Here is a 24,999-nt window from a genome sequence, read left to right on the forward strand (position 1 = left end):
TGAACATTTCTTCATGTGTTGACCATTCTTACTTCTTCCTTCCTCTAAGAAGTCTCTCTTTAAGTCTTTAGCCCAGTAGGTTGTTGAGGTGTTTGTGTTTTTGTTTTAGTTGCTGTTATTGCTGTTTTGTTTTCTTTTCCTTTTGTCTTGTTTCTTAGTTTGTATTTGGAAGGTAAGGAATGGCATAGAAAAGGTAGAACAAAGGGTGAACAAATACATACATCAGTAGGACTCATTAGATACTACATGGAAAATACACTGTACATCTTGTGGATAGGGAAAGGAGGAAAAACCTGGGAGAGAGGGAGGGAAGGAGAGACATGGTTCAAAAGATTATGCTCATGTAACTGTAACCCCTCTATATATTAGAGCTACAATAACAATAAAAATAAATAAATAAAAATGGAAGAAAGAAATAAGAAAGAACATAATAAACCCCACATAATAAACACCACCAAAAGGGAGGAAGGAGATAGGGAAGCAGGAAAAGAATAGTTGGCCCAGGGATTAGCATTCTATAAGGACATCCTATAAAGGAACTGCAATAACTATACTGATACTTGAATGGGCCTGACATGGGCAAAGCCTCTATCAATAGCAACAAATATCCAGGTGCTGGTGGCTCACACCTCTAATCCTAGCTACTCAGGAGGCTGAGATGTGAGAATCACCATTCAAAGCCAGCCCAGGTAGGAAAGTCCGTAAGACTCTTACCAGAAAATCAGAAGCGGATCTGTGGCTCAAAGTGATAGACTGCTAGCCTTGAGCAAAAAGAGCTATGCCCTGAATTCAAGCCCCATAACTGACAAACACACACACACACACACACACACACACACACACACACACACACACACACACACACACACACACACACACACACACACACACACACACACACACACACGTTCAGGAGGTATTTAATGATCTCACTCAATCAAATAAAATCACCACTTAGAAATTGGAAGTTTCGCGGCTTGCTGACACGAGAAAGGCTGGCCCAGTGCTTATTCTATTATTTCTCTCACAGGTCAGAATCACTGAGCCTGCAGGAGACCACCTCACACACACCACACAATGATTTACTACCTCATAAACTACAAGATAAACCATACACATGGCTGGATTTACTACTACATGAACTGAGTTTTACGTTCTGTCAAATTAAACTGCAATATGTATATCCTACAAAATTAAGGAAAGTGGGGAGGAGCGGGTTGGGAAGGATGGGTGAAAATGTTGAAAGGGGTGACACTGATCAAGATGCATTTATTCATAAATTGTTTGTTGAATGGCAACTACTTCTTACAACTACTTAATGATAATAAAAATAATTTAATTGCAATATATCTATATACATAAAGAGGTAAAATTGAACAAAATGAAACAAAATAAAATGGCAATGAAAGTAAAATGTTCGTTAATACCATCTTTCCTTTCCTTGGTTCTTAGCTCACTAGAGAAGCATTTTCATGTACATAGATATTTTTAAAAAATATGTGACATTAAGAAATACTTTAGACCTTGTGGTAATATAACAAAAATCTGAATTCTATGTTAATTCTTTGTGTAGATATGTTTTATTTTGAGTTTTGTATAACTAGTTGTTAACATGATTAAACTTAATATTTTTCATATGGACTTTTCATGTCAAAACAGTAATTTTTATACTTATTATAAAATATTAAACTGATTTTCTTCTAATATAATCACTTTCTACTAACAATTCTTGGGCAAGTTATTTTTAGGCTTTCAAAATAGTAAACGCTTAGTTGTTATGTCAGACTCACCTATAATAAGCATTTACTTTCAGAGCCAAAGACCATTTCCAGAACACAAGAAATACATGAAAGTAGTTATTTTTTGTTGATTTGCATTTCCTGAGCAAATGTCAACTCAAAGAGCCTGACTCCAAAGCGAGTGAAAGATTCAGCTAAACATGATACCTTGTATTGGAGGTCTATCTGAACTACCTTTAAATCACACACAACTGAATATACCCTTTCTCTTTCTTTCTTCTGTCTGTGTGTCTGTCTGTCTGTCTGTCTATCATGGGGCTTTAACGCAGGGCCTTGGTGCTGTCCCTGAGATTTTTTTGTTTAAGGATAGTGCTCTCCCACTTTGAACCACAGTGTCACTTCTAGTTTTTGAGTGGTTAATTGGAGGAAAGAGTCTCACGGGAACTTTTCTGCACAGGCTGGCTTTGAACTGTGATCTTCAGACCTCAGCCTCCTGAGTGAGCCACTGGCTTCTGGAGGATATATCATTCTACAGTTTACATTTCTGCATGTTAATTTTATATTTATATTCATTTTATGTTTATATGGTAGGATTTATTGTTTAACGGAAAGTGCTGTTTTCATACAAAAATCAATGGGTAGTTGGCAGGCAGACATTAGAAAGTCATCACCACCATACTCACCTTCTTGTGCTCCTGCAGGCGGGAGGCTGTGGAACACTTTTTATTGCACACTGGGCATATGAGTTTTTTCTTAGGATCTCCTAAGATAGAAATGAAACAAATGATCCATACATATGATCTGTGATTTCTTTTGGACAGCAGAGAATTCTACACTGCTCAATGTATAGACAATTATTCATTAAACTCAGAAAGACAAAAAGCTGTCTTTGAAACCCTTTTTACAGAGATCTTCCATTTGACACATTCCTTTCTACAAACAAAATAAGCTTGCTAGTATTCTGTACAATAACATAGCACTAAGAAAGAAAAGCAAAGAGCCAGGCATTGTGGCACAGAGATATAATCGCAGCTACTCAGGATATATAGATCAGCAGGAATATGTTTTGAGTCCAGCCTGAGCATAAAGTTAGTGAGACAAGTTAGGCATGGTGGTGTGTGCCTGTAAGCCCAGCCGAACAGGCTTTGTCCCTTTAAGCAATTATACACTATCTATGTGAAACTGCTTCCTTCGCTTTTCCTAATAGGGAATATTTTCTCCCCAAACATCCGAGTTCACAGAAAAAAATTAAATAAATAAAAAGAGGCCACAAATGAAGAACTGAAATCATGTCCCAACCTTGACGAAAGGTGTTCATTGTAACCCATGGCTAAAATTCAGCAAGATTTCAAAATCTTTTATCATGAGCTACCACAAAGGACCAAAAATAAATTTCTATGTATAAATTATTTCCTACAAAATCACCATGAATTTTCAGAATCTATTATATTCTAATATCCAAGGCCAATTACAAGAAGCCTCACAAAGTACATAGAGCATACAGCATGAAAACCACATGCCCAGAAAGAACACAAATGCTGCCAGAGCCGCTGTGTGCATCTGGATTTTTACTTAGTTCAGCAAAGCTGACTTTAAAACTAACATGAAAGTTTTGTTACAATACATTGCAGACATAAATGGAGAAAATTAAGAACAGCATTTTAACCAGAACATCATTTTGTTCAAAAAAAAATATGTAGGCAAGTCTATCCAAAAAAATATGCTTGCCTCTGCACTCACAGAGACGGCCTCAGTATACTTTAAATTTGAAGAATGCGTTTTTGCACATCGCTACCATATGTTCGTCAAAGGAAAAGACAGAAAAGAACAATGTAAAGTTTGAGCAATGGGAACAAAGCTAAGGTTTATTTCATATAGCTCTGCCTTCCACCACCCAGAACTCTGGTGCAGAGCTCAAACTGGAGCTGAGGCCAGCGGGCATGGTCAATGAGTGTCTATAGTCTTATGATTATTAAGCTTGATTTATTTTGTAGATGATGAACAAACCCACGGTTCATACACTGGGTACCAATTAATCTGCTCTTCTGGCCCTGAGAATAAGAAGGAGAAAAGAAGCGGACCTTTTTCCTTATTCCGAGGAGAATTTCTTCCTTTCCAGAAAGATGCAAAGGGGAAAATTCAACACATGGGTTATACACATAGTCAGGACATACACAAAGCAAGTGAAACTTCAAACGTTTCAACTTCTTCAAGGCGCATACACAAGGTCAAAGGTGGGCGACACTGTCCACAAAGAAAGGTGCTCTTTACCTGACTTAGGTAACTGAAACCCCTCTGTACATCACCTTTATAATTAACAATAAACAATGTTCAACAGGATGCAACAAATCCATTTCAAACCAACTCCATTTACTAATTGTCTTCAAAGTACTGGGATGATGAACTAAGTGACAATCCAGTTTAATACTGGTTTGGTTGTTTAGCTCAACTATTAGAAGGAATTTCAACAAGAACCTGCTGTATTAAATGCACATGTCAATTTGAATTAATTAAAATAATGTTCAATTCCGTGGTCAAAATGTAGTGAGGAATTTTCCCTATTATTGTAGACATGTACACATTAAAGGATATCAATTTTCCAGTAACAATATTAAGGTAGAAGTGGCTCCCTTAATCGTTTTAAGATACATCTATAATATTCAAGTTCAACGATTTATGAACAAAATTTCACATTGAAACATGGAAACTGTTAAAACACACACACATCAATTCTTTGTGGATGTGGACACTAAGCACAACTCATAAATTGTTTGGTGTCCAGTTAAGATTAATTCAGAAATGGAAAAATAGCACATGCTGCTGAAATCAACTTGAAAAATATCATTCAATATAAGAAAAAGAAACAAAGAAAAAAACAACACTTCCACATCTGTGTGAAACACAATGGAAAAAGCCTGTCCTCTTCTCAGGAGTGCGAATGAAAAGCAGATTACAGTTTTAAACCATGTTCCCACGACATACCAGCATGGACGTTTTCCTGGTGTCTTTTTAGGGCATCTTTGCTCTTCAGTCTCTTTCCACAGCTGTCTGCTTTGCATACGAACCTGGCACTTCCCTGGCAAGTCTTTTGGTGCTGCTCAAAACTACAAAGCAAGCAGCAAGAGGGACAGGAAGAAGAGATGGTGGAGATGTATGTGGACAATGCAAACAGGACTGCAGGCTCTGTCCTACATGCACCCCAGGACTACATCCTCTACCAGAGTTTCAGGACAAGCTCATGCATTTTAACATAGGTGAAGACAATGTATTCCATGTAATCAGTCACATGCAAAATATAAAAAAAGACCCAGGATTATTTAACAGTCATTTTAAAACTTGGACACAAAACCTCATTGCTGAACTGAAGGAAGAATTGCAAACAGAACACTGAAAACTTCGTGAAGAATCCTTTGGGCTGCTTTTCGATGCGCAGTGAAGAGCACTGAGAGGAAATGAGGGAAAAGACAGAAACAAAAACCAGAACTCTAAGACAAAACACATGAGAACACACCAACTCTAAGTAAAGTCATGTCCACAACCCTCTTCACTCTGTCTTCTATCTTTGGAAATTTTTAAGGGGAACTCATTTATCCACAAGGATATTTAGTCCAGCAAGGATATTTTTTCAAATATATAATACTACATGCAGCAAAACTAGACTGAGGTTGTAAAGTCGCTTTACAAAACATACACAGCCCTTGTGAGGCTTCTTTCTTTAAAAAGAAAACATTAAAAAAAAAAACTGTACTGGGCACTAGTGACTCACAACTGTAATCCTAGCTTCTCAGAATGCTGAGACCTGGAAGATGGAGATTAGAAACCTGAGAGAAGTCTCAGTGATTGCATCTTCACTTAACCAATAAAGGCCAGGCTGGAGACATGACTCAAGTGGTAGAGCACTAGCTGTGAGCAAGAAAGTGGAGGAAAAGTGAGGCCCTGAGTTTAAACCCTCATGCTGCCAATAATAAAAAATAAAATAACAATAACAAAGAAACTATAGTGGGATTTCTAAATATCTCATCTCCTAATATTATAAAAGTTTGATTTTTTAAACATTTATAAAGTCTATGCTGGAATTTTTATTTTCAAAACTCATAAGCAAAAGCTGGTGCACATAATATACATGGAAATAATCCTAATATGAAACAGCATGTATTAGAATTTTACATGGATGAAACCAAGGAACATTAAGTCTGTGGCAAAGATTTCTTACTCATAATAAGATAACAAACATAATCTTAAGAAATACTTAAATGAACAGATAAAAAATTTTATGTAAGCCAGGACAATGGCTCACAACTGTAATCCTAGCTGCTTAGGAGGCTGAGATCTGAGGATCACAGTTCAAAGCTAGCCGGGCAGGAAAGTTTGTGAGACTCTTGTCTTCAATAAGCCACCAGAAAACTGGAAGTGGCACTGTGGCTCAATTAGTAGAGCACTAGCCTTGAGCTGAAGAGCTGAGAGACAGTGCCCAGGCCCAGAGTTCAAGCCCCATGACAAACCGAAAAAAAAAAAAAAGGTTGTTAATCACTGTTACACTAACAAGAGTATCGAAACATGGGTGAAAGCATTTTAATTAATCGCACTGTTGTAATTTTACCTGGTCATGTTTACACTACTCCTCCAAAGGTCTATAAAGTAAAACAAGCTCCTCAAAATAGCTATGCATTCCTCCCACCATTTCTTAAACTTTTCTGTAACTGATTCCCAAGTCCATCTCATAGGGACACAACTGAAACTTCGCCTATCACCTCAAAGCACTGCTTGATGCAGAACTCAATTCCAGGAAAGTGTTGATTAATTTCAGATTGATTTTTACTGATAAGTTATTACATTAAGACTAACCAGAATAGTGTTTACCTATGAATTTCAAAATCAGAATTTTCAAGAGTAAGCACACTACAGTTTGAAGAGATGAGCTATACCAATGCAGAATTATCTCTCTCTGAGACACATACACACACACACACACACACACACACACACACACACACACACACACACACACACACACACACACACACACACTAAAAACTATGAGTCTAGTCACATGGAACAATCCAAGTTTTAGCTTATAACTTGCAAGATAGGCTTTTAATATACGCACTGTCTTTGCAAAGCTTGCTTGACTGGGAATTTCTTCCCACAGTTCTTGCATTTAACTTCTTTCTCCTCCGTGGCCCTCTGGTGCAGGGTCTGAACATGCTCAGCAAGGATTTCCTCACTGGGGAAATTCAATTTGCACTGGGAACAGGCATGCTCCTCTTCACAGCCCCAGTGATCTGTATATGAAGAAGGAAGCATTCTATAGCACAGATTCACAGCCAGTAGCTGCCTGCTCAGCCCTCACTTTAAAATCACACCGATTGTGTTTTACACTGAAAATGTGTATTAACTGTCATCTATAAAACAAAGCAGGAAGTGTTTCTAAACAGAAATTTATTTTAAAAATCCTTTCACTAGTGTTTCACAAAGTGAATACAAAATCAATTTCTATGTTTCGCGTGTGTGTGTGTGTGTGTGTGCATGCACACACTGATGTGCACCCTTGAACAGAGCCTGGGTACTATCTCTGAGCTTTTTTTTGCTCAAAGCTAGTGCTCTACCATGTGAGCCACATTCCAGCTTTTTGGTGGTTAACTGGCGATAAGAGTCTACAGACTTTCCTGCCCAGACTAGTTTCAAACTCAATCCTTAGATTTCATCTTCCTGAGTAAATAGTATTACAGGTGAGGGTCACTGGCACCTGGACACTTTCCATTTTTAATTAACCCTTCTACACTTTCTTTGTTTCTTCTGTTGGAGTTTTTGTTTCTTTGCTTTCATAAATGGGTCTAAGAATTCTAAAATGGTGCCACTGGTTCACTTTGGTAATCCTAGCTACTTTAGAAGCTGAGTCCGAGGACCATGGTTCAGAGTTAGCCTAGGCTAAAAAATTTTTAAAAATTGGGCTGGGGAGGTGGCTCAGTGGTAGAGTGCTTGCCTTGCATGCATGATGCCCTGGGTTCGATTCCTCAGCACCACATAAGCGGAAAAAGCCAGAAGTGGCACCATGGCTCAAGCGGTAGAGCACTAGCCTTGAGCTAAAGAGTTGAGGGACAACACCCAGGCCCAGAATACAGACCCCACAACTGACAAAAAATAAAAAAATAAAAAATAAAAGAAAATCCCCAGACTATCTCTACTTAAGCAGCAAAGACGCCAGACCAGAGCTATAACTGATATGTAGAATGTCAACCAACAGCAAAAATACTGAGGAAAAGCTATAGGCCCTGAGTTCAAGCACTAGAGCTTGAACTGGCACATGTACAAACACACATTGCTGGTTCATATGCTTAAGAAAACCTTTTAAATTTCTACTTAATCTTTTTACAAGGAAAAATGGAATGTTATTTTGGTAATAAAAAATTCTGGGCACTAAAAGATAAGTTGGAAACTTACTTATAAATTAAAACAATGGCTATAACAGTAACAAACACTGGAGGTAGCAGAAAAAATAAATTTAAATAAAACAAAATGCAGAGATAATCGCTATCATCCCAAATCTGATATTCTGAACAGCATAATGCATATTGGGAAAACAGAATAGACGAAACTTGTTTTTAAATCATCCAACTGAAACAAAAAACAAAACACCATAGCTAGAATATAAGATTCCTTTGGAAAGCACTACGATCACTGCTACAAGTAAAACCAATGTCACCTCTGAACTGACCTTGTTATGCAAAATGGAAAAATACTACTGAGTAAGTACCACGGCCTGGTTAAACACTTGTACACCCTCTAAATTCATCTACTCACACGCTGAAACCTAAGCCCCGAAGGAAAAGTATGAAGAAGTGAGAACTTCAGTGGTCTCACTGGGGTCCTGAGGCCTCTGTTCTCATCAGTGGGATCAGTGTCCTGCAAAGATGTGCAAGGGATCTGAGCCACCCTTCTGTTCTTCCATCCCTTTGTGTCATTTGAGGACACAACTAGAAAAAGCATTATCGGAGAAGAGCAGGCCTTCACCTGACACCAGAAGCCATGGTGCCTCACCTCGTGTTTCCTAGACCCCAGAACTCTGAGCAAAAGATCTCTGGTCTTTATAAATTTATTCAAACCTATTACAACAATAATACATCATTCCTATTTCTTTCAAACTTCCTTCAGGTATAAAACATGACATAACAGAAACTAGGTCCCAAAATAATTGCTCATTCCATAACAGTGGACAAGCAAGTGACAGACAGCTCTTCAGTGAAAGGACTCAATTAATAAGCAGGTCTGACCTACGGTCATCATGAGTTTTCCTTTACCAAGCTAGGACAAGTTAACAACACTCCCCAAAAGTTCTAGAACCCAAGAAGATCTCAAATAAGACTGAAGGCTCTGTTTCACCTCTGCTCTGACCTTTTTGCACAAAAGTCAGTGACTCACCAGGTATTTTAGGAGTGATTATGGCAACATCAGGGCAACAGTTGAAAATCTCCACTGTCTATCACCTAACCAGAAAGTTAAGGGGTTTACAAACACACTCCAACTCTTCCCCCAACAATGCAACCCAGCACTGACTTTAGTGGTCCTACAGAGTCCATCTGCTACCTCACCAACATGCTTTTCGAGCTAGTCAGAAGAAGAGCATAGCACATGACAAGAACACTTCCCTAACAACACCATACTGTAATGCATCTACAATTCTAACAGTGCAAGCACCATTGCTTCCACGACTTTCTTCTCTCAAGTCTCTGATGATCAGCACAGCACCTTTCCTGCCAGCTGCTGGCTGTCCTGTTGTATTCTCCTCTTCCTCTTCACTTGTCACTGACAAAATCTGCTGATCATCCTCCTCAGCTTCCATATCGCTGTCCAGGTAGCCAATCAGAAGTTCCGTGTCTGTTTCTATATCCTCAAGTGCCAAGTAGAAAATGTTCTCTCCTTCCTGAAACAGAAGTTGAAACCAAATGCTGAGCCATTCATTATTCCTGGGAGCAATTACAAAACCACTGTAAGATATACTCAAGTATCACACAATGTTAGCATCATGGTTTTTGTTTTGGTATTTTTTTATTTGTTTTCGGTATATCTGACTGATAGAGACACTGACATACTCAGTTACCTAGCCAGTAAAAAGTATGTTCTATAAAAAGACAATGAATTTATAGCTATATTAGAAGAAATCTGGATATATACATAACTCTATAAATAAAGCCTGCAATATGAAATGGCTTTATACAAAAATAGTACATTTTGTGGAAGCCTGTAAATGTCATTTGTCAAGCAATGGTGTCTCACACACACACACACACACACACACACACACACACACACACACACACACACACACACACACACACACACAGACTGACAGGAATGAGATGTGGATAATTTCATTATAAATAATATTAAAGGTGACCATGGAATAGGAAAAAAAAACACCTTCATGTTCCAAAGCCAACAAGAATGGCAAATAAATTATTTCCATGAAAGAATTTCCAAAAGACTGGACCAGAACTGGCCAAAAATAATCGACATCTGGGTAGTTTGAGGTATTCACTGACCTCTCTCTCTCTCTCTCCCTCTCTCTCCCTCTTTCACACATACACACACCTACACACACACACACACACACACACACACACACACACACACACACACACACACACACACACACACACACACACACACACCTCATCTTTTTGCTTCTCAAATCCCATTAAGATGACAGAAGAGAGAAGAAAACAAAGTTGACCATTATAATAACTGATTTTTGTTGTTGAGCTAGTCCTGGGGCTTGAATTCAGGGCTTGTGTGCTGTCCTGAGCTTTTTTGCTCAAGCCTAGTACACTCTATCACTCAAGGCACAGCTCTACTCTCAGATTTTTGGTACTTAATTGGAGGCAAAAATCTCACACACTTTTCTGCCCAAACTGACTTTGAACCACGATCTTCAGATCACAGCCTACCTGAGAAGCTAGTCTGAGTATTTAAAAAAAAATTCTAGAAGGCAGAAATCAGCCAAGGCTGAAATAACATATATGTAAAGGAAGCAGTGACAGACACAGAAGAGGGAATACTACAGAACTCTCTTTCCAAGGAGATCCCAGAGTAACTTCACATTTGACATCACCAAGTACAATACGCACCTCTGGGCTTTGGGCCAACCATGAGGAAAGCCACAGACCTGCGTGTGCATGGGTAGCAGCCCCAAGGAGAAAGCACTCGTACTGTCCACCTTTACAGAGCTGAGGAATCATCCTGGGGCAGTGCCTAGATTAGCTGCTGAAGCAAAGAAGAGCCCGAATTTATTGAACCTTCATGGTAGACAAAGGAAGGACAGGACAAAGAAAGTAAGCTCCACCCGGAAGTACAATCCAATGCACCACAGAGCATAGTCTTCCCACTGCCCACATATTGAACCCTTATGTTAAGGTTAAGGTTAAGGAGTCAGCAGGGAAGGGAGAAGGGAAGAAGAGGAATGTGAGTGAATGAAAAAGAGCATTCATCTTCTACAGAGAACATATGTCCATCAAATTGTTCATCATTCTTCAACAGTTGTGGGGGCTGAACTCTGGACCTGGGCGCTGTCCCTCAGCTCTTCAACTCAAGGCTAGCGCCCTACCACTAGAGCCACAGTGCCACTTCCAGCTTTTTATTTTTCTGCTTATGTGGTGCTGAAGAATCGAACCCAGGGCCTCATGAATGCGAGGCAAACACTCTACCATTAAGCCAACTTCCCAGCCCTATCAGAGATGTTTTTTACAAGAATAAAGTACTTTGTAAGTTTAAATATATCTCAGAAAATTCCAGGAAAGAGACAAATGATTATCATTTTCACCCAGTGTGAAGGAAAACTTGATTTTAGAGTTCAAAGCACTGAAGCAAATTAACCTATTAAAGAATGTTCCTCAGCTGACACTATGCAAAAGGAATGTACATATCACCCGATGTAGAAGAAATAATTGTATTATCAAAGCTCATAGAACTCATAAACTTTATAGACCACAATAGAGACAATTTGCTCCATGAAGGTTAGAATGTGTTTGTGACTTTAATTAAGTATCACTATCCCACAATAATGTGAAATTTGTGAAATTTATGTACTCACTTATCACAATAAAAAAATTACAAAAAAAGAATGTTCCTAAAATATTTAGAACATTCTTCAAAGTTCTCAAATCTCATTAACTGAAGAAATATGGAAAGTTATTCCTAATTATGAACACTGATTTAATTTCTGTACAACTATAATTCTTGGTACAGCACAAATCACTGAACACTGGGCTTGGCTTATCTCATGCTGTATGCTGATCCCCATCCAGTTCCACTCATTTAACTGCAAACCACTTAATCTCACCATTATTTGGAGATATGTAATATTCTGTGGTGATATGTGCCACATTTTCTTCATTCCTTCATTGTTCAGTATTTCAGCTGACTCCACAGTTTAGTTACTGTGAACAGTGCTATAGGAAACATGGGTATCTTTCTTTATATTCATTTATTCTTCTTCAGATAGACGCTCTACAGTGGTACAGCAGGGTTATGAGGTAAGATCTACTTTCATTGCTTCAAGGAACCTCCATACTGATTTCCATAATGGTTGTGCTAGCTTATATTCCCATCAGCAGGGTATGAGCATTTATTGTTTTCTTGAGGACTGCCATTCTGACCAGGGTGAGAAGGAATCCTGGTGTAAGATTTCCAGTCTAATATTCTCTAACTCTTTCACTCCATAAAAACATTTGCATCTTGATATCTAAGAAATAAATCTACTTTTCAAGTTTTCTACCTGCCTTCAATATCTGGCATTACTTATAAACCTCAACTATCTCTGACAATTTATCTCCTGTCCCTCCCCAAGCCTGTATCTCACCATGCTAGATTTCATGACCTCATGCACCGAGAGTTTAGTTCTGCTATTCCAAAAAGATAGCAACAGTTACTCTGTCTTACTTAAAAAAGCACTGATCCCCACTGTGTGCAAATAAATACAATTCCACATACACAGTGAGACCAAAGGAGGATATTCTTAGGAGAGGATCACAAAGATGTAATGTTCATATGCCTCTGATCATATAAAATAATATTTATTGAAATGTAGTCCAGGAAATGGAAACAAGAGGTATTTTTGTTACTGTAGGTTGTTTTCTTTTTTTGTCTTGTTTGTTCATTTATCTGTCTTTGGGAGGGTAAAGAGGGACACAGAAATGGAGGGACAAAGGGTGAACAAATGCAGCAGTAGATACTCTCTAGACACCGTTCAAAATGAGCTATACAACTTATGGGTGGGAAGGGGAGAGAGAAACAGGGAGAGAGCGAGGGAAGGACTGACATCACCCCCAAAAATGTACTCATTACCTACTTATGTAACCGTAACCGTCTGTACATCACCTTTATAATAACAACAAAAAATTAAAAGTAAATAAATAAATACATACAACCCCAGAGGAGGCTATGATGTTTTTGATACTGGTTTTGGTTTTTTATTGTTGTTGTTGTTGTTATTTCAGCTCCATCTTTTTTTTTTTTTTTGGTCAGTCATGGGGCTTAAACTCTGGGCTTGGGCCTGGGCACTGTCCCTCAGCTCTTCAGCTCAAGGCTAGCATTCTACCACATAAGCCACAGCACCACTTCCAGTAAGAGTTTCATGGACTTTCCTGCTTGGGCTGGCTTTGAACCATAATCCTCTGATCTGAGCTAGGATTATAGGCATGAGCCACCAATACCAGGCCAGCTGTATCTGTTTATGATTTCACTTGGTTATTTGCTGGCAGGCCGCTGGCCACAGTAGGAGAAACCATGACTGTACAAATGGCAGAGGCACAATTTTTCGTACTAACTGTAAAAGCCCACCCACTCCAGCTACAGTGACTAATAGGCAAGCCAAACCAAAGGAAAGCAACCTTCAAATCAACTCTTGGGCTACTGAGATATACTGGGCCAGATAAAAGAGATGGACTAGTACTCAATAGTTAATCACAATAAAAGACAAATAGGGAAGGTGCAGAAAATAAAGTAGCACAGTAAGAATTTCATAGTTAATACCTCTCACTTTGCTTTTCCTTGCTAAATCCCAGAATTGGTCTCAAACTACGTATGAGTGTCACTTCAAAGCTGTTTTATTGTGGAATGTGAGACATAACTGTTTCAGATGAAACACTCCAATCACCCACTCTATCCCCATGGAGAAGACCAGACTTCCTGTGACCAGGAGCTTCTGTCGAGACTTGTACATCAGGTATGCGCAGGTGATACACACTGAGCATGGACACATGAAAACTACACAAACTTCTGCACACTTTTGGCCACTGCCATCTTTCTCTTCTGCTAGGAAGACAAATGTCCCTGGTAAGAGCAGTTCCTTCAGACTCAGGTGGAACTGAGTTATGGAAACCTCATGACTCTAAAAGCCCATATGGAGGTCAGCCAAGCATGATAGTCCACACCTGTAATCCCACCTACTCAGAGGCAGAGTGGGAAGGGTCAAAGTTCAAGGCCCTCAGGCAAAGTTAGGGATACCCTATTTATACCACCACCACCACTACTACTACTACTACTACTAGTAACAATAGATTAAATGTTAGGAGGCATGGCTCCAGTGGTAGAACAATTTTCCAGCTAGGCCCTGGATTCAATCCCTAGAACAAGAAAAAAAGAGAAAAGAGAGAGAGAAAAAGAAGGAAGGAAGGAAGGGAGGGAGGGAGGGAGGGAGGGAGAGAGGGAGGGAGGGAGGGAGGGAGGGAGGAAGGAAGGAAGGAAGGAAGGAAGGAAGGAAGGAAGGAAGGAAGGAAGGAACACATTACTTCATTGCTATAAACTACTGAATTTCAGGTCTATTTCTTAGAGATGTCTTCCTAGCAAAACTGATAAAATAACTTAATCAAAATAGAATTTTAAGTTATTTTTTGAGCTAAAATCCAGTGGCTTATACCTGTAATCCTAGCTACTCAGGAGGCTAGGACCTGAAGGATTAACTTTTGAAGCCAGTCTAGGCAGAAAGCTACAATTAACTAGCAAAATGCTGGGCTGGAGCTACGACTCAAGAGGTAGGGTGCAAGCCTTGAACAACCAAACCAAGTGAGTATAACACACTGAGTTCAAGGCCCTGGTACCAGAAACAGAAAAAAATAGATTTTTGAAGAGCAAGAAAAGTATGTAGTAAATAAAGAAAAATGATGTGAAGCAAAAATATGATAAATTTAAAATAATGAACAAGTAGAATATAACAATTTCTTATTTCCATCATATTAATCAGGCCTTAGGAAAAACAATGAAAGTTTCAAACAAATGCAAATAAAATTGAATATTTTAAAAATCACCACAAGGAAACAGTTGAATATGATTCTAGAAGTAAAACAGGATCTATATTAAATAAAATAGTCAACAAACTTCCACTTACTGGCCCCTACTGGTCCCAGAATGGCTCACTGTAAGAGGCAGAGCAAGGCTTTCCCTGGGCAAAACTTCTGTCAGGATGCTATGTCTCACTTTACCACTCTCCATCTCCACCCTGTGACCAGCTGGCTGACTTCTCCAGACCAGCTCTTTCTTCCCATGCTTATTGTAACATCAGGACAAGCTACTGTGGTCATATAATGCAGCTACAGTTTAACATAAACCAGAGATATCAGAAGAAGAAAGCCTTCAAATGTTTCTAAGGATTCTGAAAGTCCACTTGCTTTACAAGAGTCTGTTCATATTATCTTAAAAATAATACACTCGGAGTCAGGCACTGGTACCTCACACCTGTAATCCTAGCTACTCAGAAGGCTGAGATCTGAGTATAATGGATCAAACTCTCACTTGTAAAGCCTGAATAATGGGTATTTTCATGTTTGTTCTGCTTTGTCATTACTTAGTAATTGCTTTCTAGAAGTATACTTAAGAAATCATAAACTTTGCTTAATAGAACTAGTATACACCACCTTTACAGACAACATGACACAGGTTCTACCATCAATTTAAGCAGATATAGAGAAGTTTAATATAAACACACCCATAGATATGTATGTATGCATATACAGTATTTATATGTATGTTTTATGTATGTATTTATATATCATATAGCATATATATACAGATATATAGATGATATGCACTTAAAATTTCATAAGGAAAAACTGAAGCTATATAAGCATAACACATTCTGAAGTACAGAAATAAGCATGGAATTAAGTTACATAGAGAACGCTCTCAAAAGTGTATCTGGGTTTACACACTATTGCTTAGAGAAGCAAACACTGAACTTGGCAAAAACAATCATGGTCATTTTGTTCCAGCCTCCTTCTATCTGTAAAACTAATAAAGCAAACAGATATGTAAAGCTGTTATAAAATGGACAGCTGTTATCTCAAAAGCCTTAATTAACCACAAGAAAATAAGCCAGGAAAAAGCTACTGTTTTCATCCCTACATACTAGGGTAAATTTAATAAAATGATCACTAAATACCAGCTTTCAAAGTCACAGACCTGTCAGTTAGAAAAAAGCCTTTTAATGAAGTACAATATAAGACAGCACTTAGTGTGGGCAAAAATCAACCATAATACTGATTTATTTGATTATTTCCCAGACATGTAGGCATGGGTTAAAGTCTACAAAACTCCAAGTAAAAGGGAAACCCACAGTTGGATCTTTGAACTCATCTTCCCTGGCGCTCTGTGCCTTCCATGCAGTAAATCACTTCCACTTACAGCTCTCAGTGGGTCTCCTTTACTCATTCTCCAAGTCATTTCTGACTCATTCCTGTGGGGAACTCAGACAGAATCAAGTGATTAAGTCAGGTTCTGAGGGACCCGGGCACTAAGGCTTTGTGACCCGATGGACTTTGCAGAATCAGTGTACGCTCATGGTTGGTGACAGAGGTGTAGCTTGGCTTTGCAAGTTACAGTAACTGAATGGGGTACTCACTGTAAGATCAATCGCCTGCATTCTTTTAAATAGTTTATTAATTCAATGATAAAAGGTAGCACTCCATATTTAACCTCGTATTATTTCCTTCATTCACTGGATACAGTACTGTACAGTTTTGTTTGAGTAGAACTTTCCCTGGGAACCCCAATTCCCTTGATAAAGAACTGAATGTGGCTAATTGTAGTATTTGGAGTCAGACTCATTCTAATTCACTCCACTTTGTTGACAAACTTCAATAACACTTTTAAGGAGAACCACTGAAAACAATCTGAAACTCACCATCAGAGGTATCTCTAGTTTTGAAAGGACAAACAAAGTACTTCTTCCTTCATTTCACCCCAGAAAATAAACTGATCTCATCAGGTAACATGTGGTATATAGCATGCTTAGTCTGGCATGTCCAGATTTTTTGGGGGTGGAGAAGGGAGGGTGGGGGGAGCAGGGGCCAGGCTGTTGTTTGCTTTTGCATTGTGTTAGTCTTGGGGCTTTGAACTCAGGGCCGGGGCACTGTCCCTGAGCTTCTTTCATGCAAGGCTAGCACTCGACCACTTGAGCCACACTTCTGGCTTTTGGGTGATTAACTGGAGTTGGGAGTCTCACAGACTTTACTGCCTAGGCTAGCTTCGAACTGTGATCCTCAGCTCTTGGCTTCCTGAGTAGCTAGGATTACAGGTGTGAGCCACCAGCACCCAGCTCAGATTTTAGTTTTAATGCTTGAAAACGTGTGTACACACAAGATAGTTGGTTTCATTTTCTCCCCTGGTAAATGGATTATTCAGGGTGCTTCTTTCACTGCATCTCTAACAAACATTTCTTTTCATTGTATTTTCTAGCAACTAAAACTTTCTCAATTTTCCTTTTCTAACTTCTATTATACCTTTTACATCTTATGCGGATATGGTTCTACTATGCTTAAATTCAATGTTATGTCTCAAATACTGATCTTGTGTTATGGTATTTGTTAAGTGTGACATGGAAAACACCCTATTGTTTCACCTGACAGCAGATACATGTATCCCTTTCACCTTTGCTATTTCCTCATCCATGTCCCACTTCTCTCAATTCTCTGGATGTCAATGAATAAAGTATGTGAATTCAAGTCTCTGCTAGTTCGGGATGATATTGCAAATCAACATTTGATGTCCCTGGCTCCATAGCAATCTGGCTAAGAGATGAAAGTACTGAGAAGACTGAAATGTGCACGCTCACACACACACACACACACACACACACACACACACACACACACCCTGAAGTACACACTCAGCGCTCTCAGAGTAAAACTGTAACTCTTTGCCAAACGAACTACGCACATGCCCATAAAGTATAGGCCAGAGGTCAAGTGGAATCATTTGCTTTCTATTACTTTAAAGAAAACAGATGGGATCTTCTGCCAAACTGATGAGGCACACTGGGCTTGGTACGCCGGGTGTGGGAGCTGTAGAAGGGGCCAGGTCAGCAAGAGCTCCCCAGGACCCCGCAGGAGCCATGGTGCCAGGAGGATCCGCAAAGCGGAGGTGATGGATATCGGGGCTGCCTTTGAGAAACTTCATTCACAGACACAAATCAACATAGAAATTTATCTAAGGGACCCCATGAGCATCTTGGGTAATTTGGGCTCCTACTACTGCAAATTTAAGAATAACTTACATGAAATATCTTTATATGCTTTAATTTTAAGTCAAATAACAATTTAAGTCAAATAACAGTATAGTATTAAATTGTTATTAATAAAAATGTAATATTTAAAGTAATTTAAGTTAAATGTCTTTTATTTTCATAACTTGTTAAGTCAAATAATAAATATTAAATATTAAATTATTAATAAGAATACACTTAATGTTAAATATGAGATTCAAGAGTCCCCCATAAAGAATAGCTTCACAGTTTTGGGTTTTGCCCTTTTTTTAATCAAAAAGATTCGGGCTGGGAAGGTGGCTCAGTGGTAGAGTGCTTGCCTTGCATGCCTGAGGCCCTGGGTTCGATTCCCCAGCACCACATAAGCAAAAAGAAAAAAGCCGGAAGTGGAGCTGTGGCTCAAGTGGTAGAGCACTAGCCTTGAGCTGAAGAGCTAAGGGACAGTGCCCAGGCCCAGAGTTCAGGCCCCATGACTGGACCCCCCCCCAAAAAAAAGTTAGATTCATGCCAGGCGCCGATGGCTCACGCCAGTAATCCTGGCTACTCAGGAGGCTGAGATCTGAGGATCGCAGTTCAAAGCCAGCCCGGGCAGGAAAGTCCCTGAGACTCTTATCTCCAATAAACCACTTGAAAAACGGAAGTGGTGCTGTGGCTCAAGTGGTAGAGCGCTCACCTTGAGCTGAAGAGCGCAGGGACAGCACCCAAGTCAGAGTTCAAGCCCCACGACCGACCAAAAAAAAAAAAAGTTAGATTCATTTATTTACTTATTCACTTAGTATTGCTCACCTCCATCTCTCCCTTTCTAAAAAAATTCTATTTTATCTTAAAATAGTGGTACAAGGGAGTTACCATTCAACAAATCAGTTTATGAGTGCAATGCATCTTGACCAATGTCACCCCCTTCTTCGTTTTCCTCTATCCCTCCCAAACCAACCCGTTCCCTCCATTTTCTTAATTTCATAAGATATGCATTGAATATTATGACTGCATTCTCCTCCCTTCCTTTCTACATTCCTCTACCCCTCCACTTGACTTCTCCCCACCTACTTTATGCCAGTTTCCTGATATTCATTTTGTTAGACTGTGAGTTCATTTTGCTAAGGAATTATACCATTTAAGTTCAAAGTATATTATATGTATGCACGAAACTAGCATAATGTAACCCTCTGAAAAGAAAGTGTAAAATAAAGTGCAGGCATACAATTGAATGTATATTCTATAAAGTAAGAAAACTGAGGAAGGAGTAGAACTGAGAAAGATGGGAGATGATAATGAAAGGGGTGACACTGATCAAGATATACTGTATTCCTAAACTGCTTTGTTGGGTGGTAACTCCTCTGCAGAACTAAAGATAATGATTATTTTTTAGTAAAATAAGATGTAACTCTGTGGTATACGATAACAAAACTATAAAGACAAAAGCTCCAAACAATCAAGCTATAGTGAAAATGAAAATATTGACTAATGGACATTGGCATATCCCATGAGGTAGGTATTACAGTCAATTCATGCAGAGGAACAGAGCTGCAATGGTTACTTTTACTGCTATGAAGCCAGGTAGCAGATCACCCTGTAGCCACAGTAACTGCAGTGTTGAGCACAGTGCCCAGAAGAAGCATGTGCCAGTAGCTATCAGTTAAATGAGTAATTTGTCTGACTCATGGTCTGTCTACTACTTAAAAACTTCCCTTCTTGCTGGGCACTGGTGAACCACGCCTATAATCTTAGCCACTCTGGAAGCTATGATCTGAGGGATCAGGATTCAAAGCCAGCCCAGTCAGGAAAATCTAGGATACTCTTATCCCAGTTAACCACCAAAAAGCCAGAAGTGGAGCTATGCCTCAAGTGGTAGAGTACTGAGTAAAAAAGCTCAGGGACAGCATTCAGGCCTTGAGTTCAAGCCCTAGGATCAGCACAAAAATAAAAAATTAAATTGAAAAACTTTCCTTCTTACTCCTATACAAACTGAGCTTGCTTCTGTTTTCCTTCTAATTCTATATCATGCTCACTTTGTCCATTAATCTTGGCACATGGCCCCATATGGAAGATTTTTCCCATTAATGACTGTTGTCCCCAGCCTTGAAGACTGCCCTAACCTTGAAGATGACCCTCAATGATACCTCCTCCCCAGTATTCTCATCCTTCTATAGTCCCCACCGCACTGCAACAGATTGGGTCTGTGTGCCTAACAGTACTGGACAGAAATGAATGTATGGTGTGCTATTTATACAAAGACTTTACAAAGATGCCAGAATACCCTCTCTGTCTGTCTCTATCAGTTTGTCTTTTCTTGCTCTCACTCTTGCTCATCTTCTTGTGTTCTCTCTCTCAATCTCTCTCTCTCTCTCTCTCTCTCTCTCTCTCTCTCTCTCTCTCTCTCTCTCTCTCTCTCTCTCTCTCTCTCTCTCTCTCTCTCTCACACACACACACACACACACACACACACACACACACCCTGAAAAGCCATGTTCTAAAAAGAGTGAGTCAAGTAGTCTTACACTAGTAGCATTCTGCCTTAACCTGAGTATACAGGTCTGATCTCTGATCTTCAGTGGAGGCAGAAAGGAAACTTCATCTATGGTTTCTAGGATCAAAAACACCTAATCAGCACTCCACTCACCTAAACTACTCTGATTTTGAAATGTTATTATTCATTTCAAGAGCTCTACATCTTAACTTTACTACATCTCTAAGACATTATCTGTTGACAAAGATGGACCAAAAGGAGGCAAAAGCACACAAGAGGCAATAACAGAATAGGCAGAATTGTTGCAGAAATGAGAAGCAGGTGCAGTGTTTGCAAGAAAATCAGAAGGGCAGGGAACTTTCAAAAATCAAGGAATACATGACATAAATAATTTGAAAATATAAACCATTTTGCATATTTCCAGTGATTTAAAAACTATGTAAGAATATCTTTGAAAAGGGTTTTATAAAATAAATATTTACGCCTGCATTCATTAATCTCAATTTTAAGGTATTTGAACATGAAGTTTAAAGAGAATGGACAGAGAGAATAGAATACCTGTGTTCAAATTCTACCTAACATCTAACTGGCTATATAGACTCAATCAAATTCCTTAGATAATAATACTAAGTTTCCAGCATTCCTATTTATCAACAAAAATAATTATACTTCATAGAATCACAGTAAATACTAAATAAACATACATAACTGCTTACTCATAATAGTCATTCAATGTATTAGCTATCATCACTAAGGATTAACATATATGTCATTTTCTTTCCTATATATTTCATTTTCTTTCCTATATGTCACTAAGGATTAACATACATTTCTTTCTTTCCTGTATTTTCCCTAAATAGCTACTTGTCCTACCAATAATCTACAATCTAAATGACAATGTAAACAAATAAATAATAAATTTCTTTACATTTAGCCACAAAAAGGGTTAATATTTAAAACCAATATAGGTGCAAGGACATGCACTTTTATTTGTTTTAATTAATAGAGAAATTTATTCATCATATATCAAATAAGCTTCTGAATCATATATATACTGTAAAATGGTTAAGTCCAGTTAATTAACAAAAATTATCTCATATAGTTATTAGGGTGATAACATTCAAAATATACTTTTTTTGTTAGTCATGGGGCTTCAACTTGGAGCTTTAGAACACTCTTTTGCTCAAGGTTTAGCACTCTATCACAATGAAGCACAGTGCCACTTCTGGTTTTGAGAGTCTTATAGACTTTTCTGCCCGGGCTGACTTTGAACCATGATTGTCAGATCTCAGCCTCCTAAGTAAGTCAGAATTACAAGCATGAGCCACCAGCTCCTGGCTTTATTTTTTTTCTGTACACATATCATCATACTGGACAACAGATGTCTTTAACTTATGCTGTCATTAAATAATTTAATAATAGCAGCTTACACTAATAAAACACTAGTACGTCCTATTACTGGATGACAGACCATTTAAGGAAAGCTATCGTAACTGCTATCTTTATGTTACTGAAGAAAAACACATGGATGCTAAAAAAATATTGTAGACATATTGTTTGCTCAGATCAGATAAGAAGAAACAGAAATATAGAAGAGCTAGAAGAAGCTGTGATAGATGTTTCTTTTTATTGTTGCTTGGTTACATCACTGGTAGTATTTCTACTTGAATTCTGCATCAGTGTTTTTGAGATAAATTGTGGGCCACAGTGGCTTGATAACAACGGATTAAGTCTATCTGTGCTGTAAGAATATCAAAGTTGTTTCTCTGCTTAGGCACATTTTATCTCCCAGGTCTACCATAGTAAAATGTCATGTCAACATGAAAGTCCCCAGGATAAGCTACCTACACTGGTATGTCCTCCAGCAAAGCAGAAAAAGGAGATTCAATCCGCTGTGGCCAAATACCTTCTGTGGTATTGGAAGTATAACATGACATCAGAATCAGAGTAATGTTGTATTGATGCCCAACTCAGCTCATGAAGACCACATGAGCCACTTGAGCCACAGCACCACTTCCGGCTTTTTTCTTTTTGCTTATGTGGTGCTGAAGAATCAAACCCAGGGCCTCATGCATGCAAGGCAAGCGCTCTACCACTGAGCCACCTTCCCAGCCCCATGGAACAGTTCTATCTCTGACGTTACCAAAGAATTCAAAAGTTCAATTCTAAATGGACTGATGATTCACTACTTTAATGAAATAATTAAGCATATAACTGTTCAAAAAATAGGTTTCTTAAATCCTGCAAAAATACTGTTGAGGTTAAGTTTTCTTTCAAATGCTATATATACATATTTTCCTTTAGTGTGAGAAAAGTAATATTTAATAAGAATCACCATTTATTTAATGAAGCTTCTGTTTTATTTAAGGCTCATCTTTCACATTTAGATATTTCTAGTCATGGTTGGCAGCTCTTCAGAAGTCTAAACTTAAAGTCCAACTGACTATTCTGAAAAATATGCATGTGGCAAGAATTGCTTGCTTACTAGATCCTTCTTCAGCCATTCAGCCACTTCAACCATTATTTCCAAGGCAAATTTTCCAAAATGAAATATATTGCAAAACTAAAAATACAACGAGTATCTAAAAAGGAGCTCCAATCCTCTGCCAGAACCAACCTCAAATTCTTAATTTCTTCATCCAAAAGAATCAGACCAAGTACTGACATTTTCCACCAAGCAAGTTGCCTAGCCACAAGTGTTTCTCATTTACTCTACTCCCGGGACAGAATGCTAAAATAAAAAATTTCCTGAATACCCTAAATTTCGGATGCAATTTGGAATGCAAGTGATGCATAATGTAATGCAGGAAACATTATCATCTTATCTTACCAAGTCTGTTTCTGGAGTGCCATCCTCAGGAGACTATCCCAACCAATTAGATGGCTGCCAGCCATGTGACCTATTATACTCTTCACCCTCAGCTCAGATATGATTTTGAACCCCAGAAGTCTGCTATTCCAGCTACTGTTCAACTAAGAAAGATGTTACCTCAAGGGATCTAACAAAGATCCCTGTTTTTGTCTGTGACAAAAGTGTGTTTCTAGTACTATACTGACCTTCCATGTCAAGAAAAGACACAAATGCTAAAAAGAAATTAAAGACACTGTCACTGCTTCTGTATCAAAACACACTCACAGTAGCCTCTAAACAGACTTAAAGTCTAATAAAATCCAAATGAAATTTCACAGAATTTCTAATTCTGTGGTAATCTCATCCTTACCATGCTCCAATTACAATTATTTAATTGCTTTTGTCTTTCAAGGAAAAAAATACAAATGACATAGAGGAAAAGCACTGCACTTAAAGGCACCAAATGAACACAGAAACTTTATCAGAGAAAATGTGGTTGAGATATGCTGGTATCTATAATATGCAAATTATGGGGCATTGTAGAATAGCAGATGTGGATGATAAAAGATTAACACTTATGAACAAGTTTTCCATTACCTAAGGACCTTTATTAAGTAAACTGTAGAGATGAGGGGCACTTCTAATCAAGGATGAGGAGTCTGAGGCAGAACTCAAAGCTTGAAAGTTGGAACAGAGAATATTGTTTCTACAGTAATTAGAGCCAACTGGAAGAAATTTCTCAAACTAAAGGAGGTTTGAAAAAGCTGAAGATCACTTTTCAAGCAGAAAAAGAGATTCTAGTTGTGTCTCTATGAACACAATAAAGAACAACTTACCAACTCTAGGAATGCACAAAGTAAATTTTATGTTCTGTAAGTAATTGTTCTAAGAGTAACATTTATAAAGAAACAAATTTATAACATCTCTAAATTCCCCATGAAATGCTCAAGAAGTCATTACAAAATATAAATATATTTGAAGAAAAATTAATGCCTACAAGTAAAAAATAAATAAATCAGTTTATATTTGTGGTTGGCCACAAAAATCAGTAGCCTTTTTCTATACTAACAATGAGCAGATGGCAAAGGAAATAATTCCATTTGCAATAACCTCAGAAAAATACATTAAAAACTGTAGGGATAAACCTAAACAAGGAGGTATAGGATCTCTTCAATGAAAAATCCAAAACTTTAAAGAAAGAAATTGAAGACACCAGGAAAAGACTTTCCATGTCCATGGATTGGAAGAATAAGTATTGTGAAAATGACCATCCTGCTAAAAGCAACTGAACTATTGCTATTATACCCATGAGAATCTCATGGGTATAATCTCCAAAGAGGCAGAGAAAACAATCCAAAAGTTCATATTCAAAAGATCCAAAGTAGTTCCAGGCACTGGTGGCTCACTACTC

At 38.3% G+C, this 24,999-nt stretch overlaps 1 protein-coding gene across 2 annotated transcripts in view; it reads right to left on the reverse strand.

Annotated features, from left to right (window-relative positions):
• Prdm5 (PR/SET domain 5) overlaps positions 1-24,999 on the reverse strand; it is a 133,962-nt gene that overhangs the window by 64,883 nt on the left and 44,080 nt on the right. The window contains exons 4-8 of one of the 2 annotated variants that reach the window (XM_070022051.1): positions 9,486-9,660; positions 6,847-7,021; positions 5,089-5,181; positions 4,722-4,843; positions 2,423-2,502 (exon numbers count right to left, since the gene is read on the reverse strand). In XM_070022051.1, the coding sequence (XP_069878152.1) occupies positions 2,423-2,502; positions 4,722-4,843; positions 5,089-5,181; positions 6,847-7,021; positions 9,486-9,660 (645 nt within the window). The remainder of the gene's footprint in view (positions 1-2,422; positions 2,503-4,721; positions 4,844-5,088; positions 5,182-6,846; positions 7,022-9,485; positions 9,661-24,999) is intronic. The other variant, XM_070022052.1, reaches the window with a different exon arrangement.

This window comes from Dipodomys merriami, unplaced genomic scaffold, assembly GCF_024711535.1.
Source record: "Dipodomys merriami isolate MVZ:Mamm:240054 unplaced genomic scaffold, mDipMer1.0.p SCAF_15, whole genome shotgun sequence".
Classification (NCBI taxonomy): domain Eukaryota; kingdom Metazoa; phylum Chordata; class Mammalia; order Rodentia; family Heteromyidae; genus Dipodomys; species Dipodomys merriami.